Genomic DNA, 14,910 nt, shown 5'->3' with positions numbered 1-14,910 from the left:
TTAAACATTCTTTCAAATAGCAGTACTAAAGGAGAACTGGAAAGTAACTGTCAGACTGACTAGACAATAGTGTGACAGAGAGACCAATAGTTTACTCACTATATGCATATGTTATAGATTAAATTGGATTGTCTACTCACATTAAATTTCTCCATATTTGAACCATCTTCCTAATGTATTATTCTATGAAAGGATTACTCCTAAACATTTGATCTCAGGCCACATTGCTCAATCCAATATATAGATTTCTCATAATCTCTACACAGATCTGGGTGACATAAGTTGTAGTCTAACACATCTGGAAATTGGCAAGACCACTCTAGGATATCTAATACTGTACAATATTTTGCCTGAGAGACATCTCATAATGTTCCCACAATGTTAGTATAGCACATTGTCTTCTGAGGTTATGTGAGAACTTTATTTTAAATATATATTGATGAATCAAGTCTATGTTATATTCAGAATGCAAATCAGCCTGCAGACAAATGACTGTGGCTTAACCTCTTGGTGGATGAGAATTGCGAAAAGAAGGTGAATCATTCTTGCCAAATGGACTGTACCTTATGTTTGATTCATAGAAAGTGACTAACACAAGCTGTTGGTTCATGAAAACTCTCATTTAGGAAGGAATGCACAATTATGGATGTGTGAATCAGTAAAAATCCTATCCAGTTTATTGTCTGAGTTACTGACCACAATTGCAGTTTGATAAAAGTTTTTTTTTTTTTTGCAATCTTTGTAGGTTTTCCAGACAACCTTTCACAAATTTAAATATTACTAATAATGGTTCAAGGTTGGGAAATGGAAATATTCTAGATGAAGACAATGGAAAATTACTCCCATACTGTTGGTAAGAAAATTAAATATAAGGGTCCAGTTATTCGCCAGGAGTATCTTTACCTTTTGATTGCATTAGTACACTATTTTCAGCAATGCATTTTCTTTTCAAAAGTGTGTTTTGTTTTTGCAGATTTCAGGAAAAAATTAAATGTTACCTAAATTTTAAAAATATTTTTAATAGTTCATACTGCTAGGCAGCATAGTGAAATGGAACATTCAACTTTGCAGATTCACCCATATTCAGAATCAGTATTGTAGACATTCACTTGGATAAAAAATACAACCAGCTGATGGAACTACATTTAAGTGTTTTTTCACATTTATAAATGAGAAATAAGACAGCAATATGATGTAAATACTTCTTATCTTGACATGTATACATGCACTTTATAGCAAGGATATGAAACTGGAGGCCTGTGGGCTGGATGCGTCATGTGCAGGCCACGCCCATCCCATCTCCGTGAATGGGGAAAACGTTGCAAAACATCACATCATAGCAATGTGATGTGGTGAGTTTGACACCCGTACTTCATACTAATGTTAAGATTGTTCACTACTAAGTCCCAGTTAGTTAAATTATTGTTTCTCTGGTTTCCATTTATTTCAGCTTCCCCTATGTTGAATTTTAGATTGCAATATATCCTCAGGGATATATTTCCTGCAAGCAGTTTGCACACTAATCACATGGAACAGAGAAATAGATAGACAAGTAGGTAAACTGGTAGGCCAGTACATAGATGATCAAAAGTCAATTTATGTTGAGATTCCAAAAATTACTCTTTCCGATTCTTGATTCCTTTATAAATTAATAAAGTGGCTTTGAAAGAGTCAATCATTGCATGATTAAATATTACTGGGTGAATAGAAATCAAAGTAATATCGGCAACTATATTTATATATAACTCACACCTGCCTCTCTAGCACTGGTCGTTACCAGTCATATAGTTGGAATAACAGACCTTGTTCTTGATCTTTCGCCTTACTCTCTTCAGTGCTTTCTCTTCTGCTTTAGTCAAAGGAAGCTTGGTTGGGATGGGATAACCCTCAGCAATCAGGGTGCGCTTTTCCTCCTCAGTTAGGAGCAGGGGCCCTGAAGTCCCCTGTAGTTTCTGGGAACAAGAGCAAGAACAAACCATTTTCCCAAGATATACTTTATAATCTTATCCCAATTTTTTGTGCAAAATAATCATTGTCAAAGTCCTACACTGTAAGCATGAGCACAAGGACTATCAAGGAACGAGAAAAAAGGGAAGGAAATTCTTGTATATCAAATACAACAATATTTTAAAAATTTCTAAAATAACACAGCATTAACATAATAACATTTTAAGCAATAGTATAGTTTTCAAGGAGAGAGCAGTTGGGTTTCCTGGGCCACAGTGTAAGGGTTCGAAATAGCATCCAAAATTAAATCAGAGTCCGAGGCAAAGCATTCCTCAAAGTTCAAATTTATTAAGACAACCATGTTGGCATATCTTGGAAAACCTGAATCTGAAAGCTTCCCAGTTTCCCACACCCAGCTGAAAGTTCAAGATCTTGCCCTCACACCCACAAGTCCATCACATGGTCCAATCTTCCACTGCCATGCTGGCAGTTCCACCCACACAGTTCCAGTCAGGTGCAGAGGTTCAAAGACAAAGGATGACCTTGACTTTCTAGAAAAAAATTGGCTACATATCATCTAACTCTGTACAATCCCCACTGCCCATTTTCCCACAATAGAAAACGTATAGTAGAATAATAGAAAGTGTGGCAGGCCAAAGACCCAAAAGAAAAGATGGCTGCAGGCCTGACACACAATTCTTTAGCATAGACCATAATCATGTGGCTCCATGAATCCTAACTTGGAAGGGCTACCTCTTGTCTGTATGTTAAGATCAGGTGAAATAAGGTTATTTAAGTCCTAAGCCTTTAAAGACAAGGGCTGAAGTACCACTTTAAAACCTCTCAAATGTCTACGAGCACAACCTCAAAAAAATCCAATTCTAGACAGAATTTTAAGTCACCATTTCAGGTGAAATTTTCTGATGAGCTTTGATAGAAAGTATATTCTGGAGCAACCTAGCCTCAACAAAACTTAAGGTTATGCAGGAAGAGGGTCAGGACCACCTTTTTAAAAAAGGTGTTGATGGAGCAAATGAAACTAGGCAAAAGCATATCTGGTCTAAGCTGCTTGACACACAATAAGGACAGTCATTTCCAGGACACTCCCAAATTGGATAACCTAATTTAAGATAGATTAAATGGCTGACAAAGATTCAGGGGGCCAATAGCTCATGAGTGCTTCCAGTGAAGCTCCTTGAGCAAGGGCTAGAGACTTTAATTCAGAGATATTGCCCAGCCTCTGGCACTGCAAATTTGTAGGGTCCCATCCTATCCCTCACCCTCCTCTTCTCTCCTTAGAGGCCTTCTGAAAACACGAAGGAAATGGATTTAACTTTTATTCTGGTTTTGCAATGGACCAGCACCAATGTTACTGTCTTGAGGGACAGAAGGAAAACAGCAGAAATGGGAAAACTAGGAGAGAGAAAAGCTGGCAGAGAGATGGATGAGTGAAAAACTAGGATTGGAACTGCGGAAGAGGGTATCTTGCTCAGTGTTTCCTCAGTCTTCATTTAATCCAAATTAACCTCAAGTGTCTTCCCTCTCTCCCCCCCCCCTATATATTACAGATCTCAAGTACTCATTCAGAACCTCCATAAGCTTTGTTGGAAAAAGAAAGACAAAGCTAAGTATAATTAGCATTTTGATGACAATCAATTCTAAATCTCTGAAGAAGCTTTGCTTTCAAGCATATCATAGCCTGATAAATGCCTCGTGATGGCACTATTTTTATCTTTCTCATTTCTGAAATGCTCTTAATTAGTAGCAAATTGTGATTCTCCCAGTGTGTGAATATATGAAATATTTTCACCTTTTAATCTTTCTTCTAGATTCTACGATCCATTGTGAATTTTATGCTTTGAGCAAGGAGGTGAGTTATTCTTAGTCTTGTCAAATGCTGTATCCAGAGTGCAGACTACCATGTCTCCCTATTGGACAATTCTCTGGTTCTTCTGTCCTCCTAACTTTCTGCTCCAGTAAGATGATTGCCAATCACTTTTCTTCCTGGGGTGTATCATACTGAATATAGGTACCTTTACATATATGTGTTTGCATAGATTCTGTGGTGGGATGGGGCCAAAATAAGCAAAGTGTTCTGACCTAGGCTTCCCCAGCAGAAGAAAACTGAGTCCTTGTCCTGATAAATCCCTTTTATTTAATTTACAGTGAATTCCTTTGCAGCAAAGTCTTTCCTCTCCCACAGTCTTTCAAGATTACTGACCTTTATCAGGCTTGGAGAGTGACTGAGCCGGTATTTTTCAGATGCCGCAATGCGTGTCAAGAATGCAGAAATGAACTAATTGTCTCCTGCAAACATCCCTCCCCTTTTGCTCCTCTTTTATTCCCTATGGGAGGGGCTATTTACTGTCTACCTATGGCCTCATTCCCAAGTTGACCATTGTTCCTTGATGTTCCCTTCGCCTGGCAACTCTGCGCATGCGCACATTGGGAACAGGCTCCAGCTGTTTGTCTGCCACACTGATGTCTGACCTCGAAGGCTGCTGATAACTGTCAGACGGCCCTGGCCCCATCTCTGCCTCCAACGCAGATGCAGAGCACTCCTCAGAGCCTTCCCCAGACACCAGGACTGGCCCATGTTCCTCCCCAACCTCCTCACTGTCCGAATCTGCTGCCAGCTTCACTAGCGGGCCACAACACAAAGAAGTGGATGGGACATCACAAGAAAGCTGGGGCTTGCATCATAATAGTCTCCCACTTGCTGATTTGGACTCCCAGTAGACACTGCTATATGTGTTTATGTGTGTCTATAAATTAAATTCATACATTCTATGGTGAAGCATCCATCCATCCAAAAATGAAGCTTAGAATAAAAATAATTCTACTATTGCCATGTAGTTCTCACATAGTATATCTTCTGGAGCTATTATGCTTAACAAGTAGAATATTGTTGGCTCAAAACACCACAGAAACTTTTTTTTTAAAAAAAAACTTCTTTTCTTTTCCTCAGTTACTGACTTTTCCACTGGGTGTTTTTTCCTTTCTAATAAGTCCACTGGTGCACAATTTCATTGTTTTGGAAAAAGGATGTCCACTACAATTAGAAAAAGACAGCCAACTGAAAAATTAGATACCGTAGCTGAGGAAAAGAAAAATGGTCATCTTTTTTAGACTATTAGCAATAGCAATAGCAGTTAGACTTATATACCGCTTCATAGGGCTTTCAGCCCTCTCTAAGCGGTTTACAGAGTCAGCATATTGCCCCCACAATCTGGGTCCTCATTTTACCCACCTCGGAAGGATGGAAGGCTGAGTCAACCCTGAGCCGGTGAGATTTGAACCGCCGAGCTGCAGAACTAGCAGTCAGCTGAAGTGGCTGCAGTACTGCACCCTAACCTCTGGGCCACCTTGGCTCTTATTCCAGAACTATGGATAAATTACAGAATTTGGAATCAGGTGAAGGGACAATATTGATTCTGTGAAGCCAGTGTGTAGTGTTGGCCTTGAAAAAAGCAAAGCACATCAGACAATAGCAGCAATTGTGGTAATAGGAAAACCATACTTTGAATGCAGAGCAGAAAAATGCACCCAAAGGTTGTAGTTGTACTGGGTGAGGGTGAATATAGAGCAACAGTTTCAATTCCTGCCCTCCTAAAATGATTGCTGGCTATTGGGGCAACCTGGCATGGTTAAAGCTAACTCTCTTCTTACATGTGGCGCCGTGAGGAGTGGAGAAGAAGAGATTGCTGTAGAAGACCGAGCAGTGGGGCGGGCTGGGCTGGAGGGAGGCAGGGATCTTGGGCTCTGAGATCCATCACTGTCACTGCCATGGCTGCTGGGAGGTGTTGGTGGCATCTGCACCAAGTCATCTAAGTCAGAAAAATATAGAAAATGGGTTAACATCAGACTGAAGGTTGGGTCAAAGATAACAGCAGAAAAAAGTTATTTGGTGAAGAAAGCTATAAATCTAATCAGTTCCAGCTAGTGTGAATTATAATCTGAGCCTTCATTTGTGAGAGGCAATATTCTTTTTAGGAAATGACAGAAATAAACCAGGAGATTCACCTTCTCTTCATCATTTGTTAACATCTCACCATCCTTACTTACCAATGGGCTTTATTTTCTTGTTTTGGTTTTATGTAAAAAAAAAAGGCCTACGTCAACTGCCTAACTAATACTCCGGGACAAGTGGAAACTTTGAGAGAGATAGGCAGTACAGAAACATGAAAAAGAAATAAAGAAATAAAAATAAAAACTTGCCTCCAGGTTTAAGATGTATCCAGATTTTGGAACTAAATATACTTGGGGACTGGGTCTAAGAGACTTTTAGGGCTGTTTACTGGCAGTACTTGGGCTTCCATAGGGAAGGGCTAAAAGAAATCAAGTTGGCAGGCACAAAGATACATTTGACATCCTACCCCTTTTGAACATGTGTTTTGTGTGTGTGCATATGCACAAAAAGAGAGCAGGGTTTCAATTACATAGTTACATCCACCATCTTATCTCTTTTTTTTTTTGATCCTCGGCCCCACAGATGCCCTCAACCAAAACTGTTACAGCTTTCCCAAGTGCTTATTTCTTTGATTTCATTTATTGAACTTTGATTATGGCTAAGATAAAATCAGTGAAATGAAACTGATTTCTCTGTCTTCTAAAAGATGAAATTGTCCCAGAGGCATATCAGAAATTAGAGAATCTGAAGCTTAAGTGGAATTTACCTCACAATAGATAATGCCAATGGGGTTATAAATTGCCTTTAATTCTTGCATTCATGATATATCTACAGTTTCTTTCAGAAGAGCACACTCTGTTCTAGGTCCAATAGTAAGAGATAGATATTGATGGCAATCTTGTATGTCCCTGACCTCCTTCTTTTCTGTATATCCACATTGCCTCCAGAGAGTTACCTCGTGCATTTTTTTTAAAGGTGTACAGCCAAAACATTTCCACTGTTGCATCTATTCTGTCCTGAATAAGTTACATCCTTCAGTTGCTAGATTCCAGTCGTGGGAGTTGTCTCACAAGTCTTTTGGAACAAGTTTTACTATGTCATTTGCCAAAATGTGGATTCGTTAACTGCTGGTTCTCCCACGAATCCTCTAAATTTCCTGCTGATAGAAGATGGTGCTCTTGCTAATGCTTACATTATGTACATATATAAAAAAGCCTGTTCTGCTGGGATACATTGTGAGCCAAACATTTGAGAGAGCCTAATATATTCTGTAAATTATTGTTTGCTTATTTGAATATGAATTTCCAGTACTCGAGAAGGATGTTACAGTTTTAAAGTAAATAAATAAATGTGTTCATTTGGCTAAACAGGTCCCTCTGTGCAGTGTTAGTGACTGCCAAGCAGAATTCTTGATATTGTTATCTTTCTGGAATTAAGCTAAGATCTTTATACCAGGCACATTAAAAACTGGCAGTGTTTGTTATTATCCTTCCAATGACATGCAGCCAATATCTAATCCAAAAAAGCCAGAGAAATGTGGGCTGGATTTCAAATAAGACTACTGAAACTAGGCAAGCTTTTACTGACTTAATTTAAATCTGTCTTAAAACTTAACAAAGTGATTATGATTTTTATAAGGTGCTCAGCTATTGTAATGATGGAAAGACTCCCATTTAAGGAAAGACATTTCAATGTCTAATTACTACAGACTACACCAGCCCTTTGCCGTCTAAAGAGAGGGTGGACTTCTGGTGGACCCAAGGAAAAGTCTAACCTTTAAAAATCGCAGGAAATGTTGATTTATTTTTTTTTAAAAAAACGACAATCTACTAATTCTCACTCCAGAAAGGCTGGCAATTTGCTAACTTTGAGCCATCTTTTCATATCATACAAAGCATCTACATAAGGAGGAGAAGGTCAAAGAACATGAGGCAGATCCAGAAAAAGATGGAGAGACACCCTCAAAGACACACTACTACAGCATCAATTAACAATGGTTAAGGCTGCCAGAAGAGCAAGAACCAGAACTTTGTGTCCCTCAACACCCAAAGCAGTAAAAGAGGAGAAGAAGGAAGAGGAAGAAGAGGAAGCTTTCCAACACTGCTGATCCTCAAGGTTTGCATTTCACAGACTTAGGCCAGACATAATATTGCTGAAGGGAAAAGAATATGATTAAAATAGTTTGGTCTTTAAAATTATATCCAGAAAATGGAAATTGCCCCAATCAAACTGCTATGAGAGTCAATTCTCTTAAGAATTGTTCTTGCATTCTCTTAATTAACTATTTTAAATGACAGGGCAGATACATGCTCCTTTTTAAATTAGAAATTCTAATTTAATTACAGTAACGCCTAATAGATAAGTTTGTAAATTTTGATAGATACTGTTGTATTGATCTGCATTTCATATTCTAGAAATATAGGGAAATACTACTGGTAGATAAAAGATTAGGAGTAAATCTTCATAATGTCACATACTCACAATGCCCATCAAATCCTAGTAGTAGCCTTTTTCAAAGAGATAGATGTCAGTGCTGGTTGCTATCTATAAAGCCCTAAATGGTTTAGGGATTGTCTTTCTCTCATAGTAGCTGCCCAGCCACTTTGATTCTATAGGGTTGGTACACTGGGGGTTTCTTTGATGAAACAGTCATCTATTGGAACCCCAGAAATGCTTCTTCTCAGTAGCGGTTCCTGCCCTCTGGAATTAGGTTCCCTCTGATATATGGGTGGCCCCCACTTTCCTGTTTTTTTAGAAGAGCCATGAAGCTGTGATTCTTCATTCAGGCTTTTGACAACGGAAACTGAGCCTTCATAGCATATCATCTGGTTTGTCACAATTGCCATCTTTTATCATAGATCTATGGATCAAATTGATCCATTTCATCAAAATCAATCTTTGATTAAAATAATGCTTTAAATTTGCAGCTCTCTCCCAATTATTGATTTTAATCATTTTTAATCCAATTGATTTTATTGTAATTTTATGTTGTTTTATTGTTGTACATCACCCAGAGTTGTTGAGAGTTGGGCAGCATGCAAATTTAATACATTATTTTTATGGTTGGTAGTACAGTCAGCCAGTTGTTTACATTGGATTTGTCATTTTTATCCACTATGGTATTGTAGTCAGCCAGATGTTTAGATTGAATTTGGCATCCACTCCTCACGAATCCAGTCCTTCCCAAGGACCTGGGAAAAGTCTGTTTGATGGTGTTAAGATATTATAGCAGGATGTGGTTGTATTATCATTATTGTTATTTTGTCTGGAAGTTTACCCTAATAGCATAAAGGCAATATGGTCTATAAAAATAACAGATATGAGAGAGCATTGAAAGCTCATTGAGTTATCCAATTTTCTCACCTGTTGGCACATTTAAAAATTGATTAACTTCTCTAGGTTCAGCTTTGATTACAGGTTGGGTAGTCATTTCTATAGGTGCCTGAAAAACAATTGAGAAAAGTATTAATGATTTTCTAAATATCTTGCTTTGAAGAATAATGGATTTCTCAATGAGACTACATCATTTGCAAGGACTCAAAACACTGTCCCTTGAGGGAGATAGACAATGAAATATAAATAAAAACAAAGAAGCAAATAAATAAAAAATAAAATTGTGCTGTATCTTATCATTTGCTTCTGGGATCAGGCTACATACATCTCTCAGGTTTCTTCTGAGATAATAGGGCTCCATACAAGGATGGTGAGACCATAATCCTTCTAGAGATCACTACACACTATTTTTCATTATTCAGTTGTATACTATGATAAGTGGTATGGTATAATCTGCTCTTTGCACCAACTGGCCTCCTTTTAGAAGAGAAAGATACATTGGATCACCAATTTATACTAAATTGGTAACACAATGCACCAAAATATTCTGGTGTATCAAGAGGCATTGAATTCTGTGCCATTGCTTGAAATGTATTTCCACAGTGGGTTATTATAACCTGTCAGTATAGACAATACATCAATGAAGGAAATCAGCAAAGTATCCATTTGCACTTTCATAATGGAACCTCGTCTATTTTCTGTTTCTTCTCGTTAAGCATCTGCCATTTCTCCAATAATTGGTAGTTTTATAAACTGGGTAGCCTTTGTACACTATTTATGCACAGCTTGTTTTCTACTATTGAGCCATGGCAGTTCCCAGGTACATGCATACATGCTACGGTGTAAAAGCTACAGCTTAATTATGGCTAAACCAGCAGAGATTTAAAACTGTAGTGAGTGTCAACATGCCTAGTGATTGCAGCCACTATTATTCTAACTTTTTTCCCTAGTCATCCTTTTTTTATCAACTTGCATATTAAAGGCTGATTCCATATGAGTGTCCAAAATTGCTTGACTTGTTTCCAAAGACAATATAATTAAAAAACAAGAGCATTTGGTAAAGAAAACATCATGTACATGTGATAAAGAAGTGCATTGCACAGATACCGTGTTTCCCTGAAAATAAGACATGGTCTTAATTTCTTTTGACCCCCAAAATAAGCGCTTGGCCTTATTTTTGGGGAGGTCTTATTATTTTTGGGGTGCAGGAGGCGGCGAGCATGGTCATCTCATGGCTGCTGCTATGTTGCAATATTTTTGGGGAAGGCTTATTTTCAGTGGAGGGCTTATTTTCAGGGAAACAAGGTAGTGTTTCCATGATTGATAGTCATTTTTGCTATTATCTCCTTCCTGTCTCTAAAAAACTTACTCAGATTCAGATCTTTGATCTGTTGTAATATGCGCAGGACAGTTTTGCACAAACTTTGGCAATACAGAATACCCTCTAATGTTCACTGGATTTTCTGCAGGGCTATTTAACAGCTGTTTCTGATCAAAGGAGACCAAGAGTTAATATGAAGAGCCATTAATTCCCAGCTGCACCAAGGTGATCTTCTCTTACCAGCTTTCTTTTCCCACCAAATGCCAGAGATTTTTTTCCCCATTAAACAGATATATTTCACGCTGTCTCAGACTGTAAACATAGCCTGGCAAAGGAAGTTAATATGGTTTTCAAACACACACCACATAGATCTACATTTGGAAATCCAGGGAGTTCAAAGTTAAAGCAACAGAGGAAGTTTTGTGTACAAGTTTGATTTGAATGGTGTCCTTGTTTTTCCCTCCTACTTTTATCCACAGTAAGTGAAAGGAAGATAACCCACAATTGAGTCCAAATGAAGGGAGTTCTCTTACTCCACAGGTGAAAAGCGCTGAGGGGTTTTGGCAGCGCGAGAGAAAGACTTCAACGTCAGTGCTGCATATATATATATATATATATATATATATATATATATATATATATATATATATATATATATATATATATATATATATATATATATATATATATATATATATATATATATATATATATATATATATATATATATATACACACACATACATACATACATACATACATACACACATACACATACACACACACACACATATGATTCTCTGTGCAGAATAAATGATTTTATTGAATTGACACATAGTTCATTTTCTGAAGCCTCTAGGCCCACACCTGATCAGGCAAACCCTTTAAAATTAACTCATTGGCAATGAAATACGGTGGGAGGAAATTACTACCATATCCTTCAGGACATACCTTGAAGCACCACACTTTAATTTATGCAATTTAAATTGATGTTACAATGAAACCTGTTGTGTGATTTGGAAGCAAGTAACAAGGAAGGGTATTTGGCACTCCAGGTCGGAAGTTATGACATTTCACACACATCTATTGTTCCATTAGTTGTCTCAGTGAAGATGGTCAGTAAAAGGGGGGGGGGCGTTTTAAGTCCCCATTGTAAGCTGCTAAGAGTAATCTAGAACTACGAGATGGTTGGCAAAAAACAAACTAACAAACAAATGTTGTACCATGCATATTAGAAGCACTCAGTATACCTCTGACCACCATTGTGAGGGAAAAACAACAAGAAGGGCAAAAACAGGGAAAGAATGGTTGAAAAGACATCATAAGCTGAATCTGGTCCAAGCGTTCTGATTTGTCATCTTGCAATACATCCTGTCCCTTTCCCCAAATTGGTATTTTCCAGATGTCCTGGACTATACGTTTCTAAATTTTGATTGCTATTCTGGGAGCTATAAAGGACTTTGTATTGTAACGTGTGGGTTGTTGTTGTGAGGGAATTGACACGCAGGAGCCATGTGCAAGACAGATCTTTATTTTAACACAGGTGACAAGCGATTCAAACGTTCCCTGCAACTGTCAGGGTATTTATACTAGCACTCAGACCAACTGTCAAAACGACCAACCAATCAGGTCGCAGCTGGTATTTGCATATTGAATATGCAACACTTTGCACTGACAAGGCTGCTATGCTTTACAGTCTATACAGTAACCTGGTGTACCTTTAACAGACCAACAAAATGAAACGCCTTATAGGAAGACGTTTAAGAAGACCAATCCAATGTGTCTAAAGCAAAAAGTTAATTTGTTTAAGCTTTGACATCTCCACTTCAGCTTCTTAAACACTATCCTAGAATTATGCTCTTTAAAAAAACATATTTGAAATATCAAGGATTGCTTCTTGTGGGGAATGGTAGCCTGGTGTTCTCTGAAATGCAGAGAGCCGCTGCAGCTTTTGAAAGGCTGATGGGAGATTTTTGGCTGGCTCTTATTTTCCTGGATCAAAGGGAGATCAATAGATTAACCACCTGTGTTTTGATTAAACTGAAAAGTCGGCTTAGCTTTTTGCAGCTAGATCCAGGAGCTGAGTTCTCGGGACCTCTGGATGTTCATCTACACTCACAGTGGAGCCATTACAAACATTGCTGCTTTGCTCTCCCTTCTCTTAATCACTTTAAGAAGTAATCAATTTCAGCTTTGTCCCTTTTGCAGCAAAGATAAGATTCCTTGGAATGAGTTAAATCTTCTTTTGAGGCTACAAAAATACAAGAGAGACTTTGGTTTATTGAACTTATTTAAGTTTTATTGGCAGAAAAATCAATTAAAAGAGAATCTACAAAAGTTTTCAATGGTTAAAGGTGATGGCCTTTATTTTTTATCCTGCTATTTTTATTTTTATTATTTTTACTTTTGATGAAAGTACTTTACACAATTCATTAGCCCTGATCGCACAGTGATTAAAATGCAGTACTGCAGCTACTTCTGCTGACTTCTGGCTGCCTGCAGTTTGGCAGTTCGAGTCTCACCAGGCTCTAAGTTGACTCAGCCTTCCATCCTTCTGAGGTCAGTAAAATGAGGACCCAATTTTTGGGGGGCATTAGGCTGACTCTGTAAACCACTTAGAGAGGACTTTAAAGCACTGTGAAGCAGTATATAAGTCTAAGTGCTATTGCTACTGCTATTACTAAATTGGTTAAAGAGAATAATCCAGCATGGAATGTTTGTTAATTATTTCTAAAGTTCTGCATAAAAAAGGTCTCAGTAAAGACACAGATGTGACTTAGATTGTGATGTTTAGTTACCATGGAGAGTGCTGTTTTTACATTTTACCAAAGACCTCAGATCATAATTCTGTGAGTTTTCTTTATAAAAGAATATCTAATCCTTTCAGATGGAGATGAAATGAAGTGTTGCTATAGAAAGAAGTTGTTGAAAATTGTAGAAAGAAATTAAAATAATATTTTTGAATAAATAAAGATATAAATTTGAAAATGGTTTGGGATACAAAAAGAGAGAGAAAATACAAAAATTTGGGGCTGAACTAAAAAGAAAAGGAGAATAAACTCTCCAGGGAATACAAGTCTCTCCCAACAAATTAAGATTTTATAGCAACAGTTATCGATGTTATCAAGAAGAGAAAGGGAAATAAAATTGAACGATGCAAAGCAAATAAATTTTGAATTTGCGAATAAATTAGGGAGGTGGTTGGCTTATAAACTGCAAAGACAAAGAAAAAAGAAAATGGTAATGAAATTACAAGTGTGACATACTATACTAATGGACAATGTTTTTACACAAAAAAACATATTTTCAATTTTATTTTAATCTGCATGAATGACATGATATTGTCTTGAAGAAAATAGATGAATATCTTGGAGAATGAAATCTACCAGGGATTACAAATGAACAAATGCAACTGATGAATGGACGTATAATGATAACAAAAGTCTCAGAAGCAATTAAAAAGAGTAAGCCAGGAAAGATGCCTGAACCAGATGAATATAGAGTTTGTATTGTAAGTGGTTTGAGGACGAACTTTTACAACCTTTACAAAGTATAATGAATTATATTCTACAGGGAGGAGGGATACCAGAGACTTGGAAAGAGGACAACATACCATTAAGAGGAGCAAAATTTGATGTCGGTAAGAAATTACAGATGAATATCATTATTGAATAATGGTTATTAGTTGTTCACAATGATTGCAGCTGAAAGATTTTTTGATAAGATTCTGAAAGATATGAATTTTAGGAGAATGGCTGAAATGGATTTTTACTTCATAGATAGCACAAAAAATCATTAACAGGGGTTTAACTAAAATATGCGAGCTTGGTGATAGGTTGGGTTTTCTTAAGAAATAAAAGATTACTGAATTTAGAAGATCATGATTTGAGATTTGGGTGGCATGGATATCTATGGTGTGATAAAACTAAGGTGAATATAGACTAAAAATTGTTATGTTAAACACAGGCTATTCTGAGAGAACGGACTAAACTGAGGTTTTACCTGAAAACATATTTATGACTTTCAGCACAAGAAATATTTTATAGATGAGAAATAAGAAGCAAACATAAATGGCTAGTCTACTGAGATGTACTTGATTTTTTTCCCCACAGAAATGTAAAATGAAATCAAGAGAAGGTCTGATAATAAAAGGATAATCTTGTCAATGGTTTTATTATGTACAATTGATGGTAAGATTTATGGTGGATAAAAACTAAAACATGTTATTGTTAAACAGTTGCTGAAATACATTATGACACAGAAGATGAACAAGTGAAAGAATGTATAATGATAAAATGAGCGAAAACTTTTTGCTATAGTAAGAGCCAAGGTGGCGCAGTGGTTAAATGCAGCACTGCAGGCTACTGCTAGATCAGCAGGTCAGCGGTTCAAATCTCAC

At 37.2% G+C, this 14,910-nt stretch overlaps 1 protein-coding gene across 1 annotated transcript in view; it reads right to left on the bottom strand.

Moving 5' to 3' along the window:
• CREB3L1 (cAMP responsive element binding protein 3 like 1) overlaps positions 1–14,910 on the bottom strand; it is a 90,285-nt gene that overhangs the window by 24,394 nt on the left and 50,981 nt on the right. The window contains exons 4-6 of the mRNA XM_014062774.2: positions 9,221–9,299; positions 5,617–5,774; positions 1,803–1,952 (exon numbers count right to left, since the gene is read on the bottom strand). Of these exons, the coding sequence (XP_013918249.2) occupies positions 1,803–1,952; positions 5,617–5,774; positions 9,221–9,299 (387 nt within the window). The remainder of the gene's footprint in view (positions 1–1,802; positions 1,953–5,616; positions 5,775–9,220; positions 9,300–14,910) is intronic.

The sequence above is a fragment of the Thamnophis sirtalis genome, unplaced genomic scaffold, assembly GCF_051295495.1.
Source record: "Thamnophis sirtalis isolate CommonGarterSnake01/CBP01778 unplaced genomic scaffold, rThaSir2_p1.2 scaffold_1, whole genome shotgun sequence".
NCBI classification, from domain to species: domain Eukaryota; kingdom Metazoa; phylum Chordata; class Lepidosauria; order Squamata; family Natricidae; genus Thamnophis; species Thamnophis sirtalis.
The sequence above is the reverse complement of the archived record's forward strand: the minus strand, read 5'-3'. Positions and strand labels throughout refer to the sequence as shown.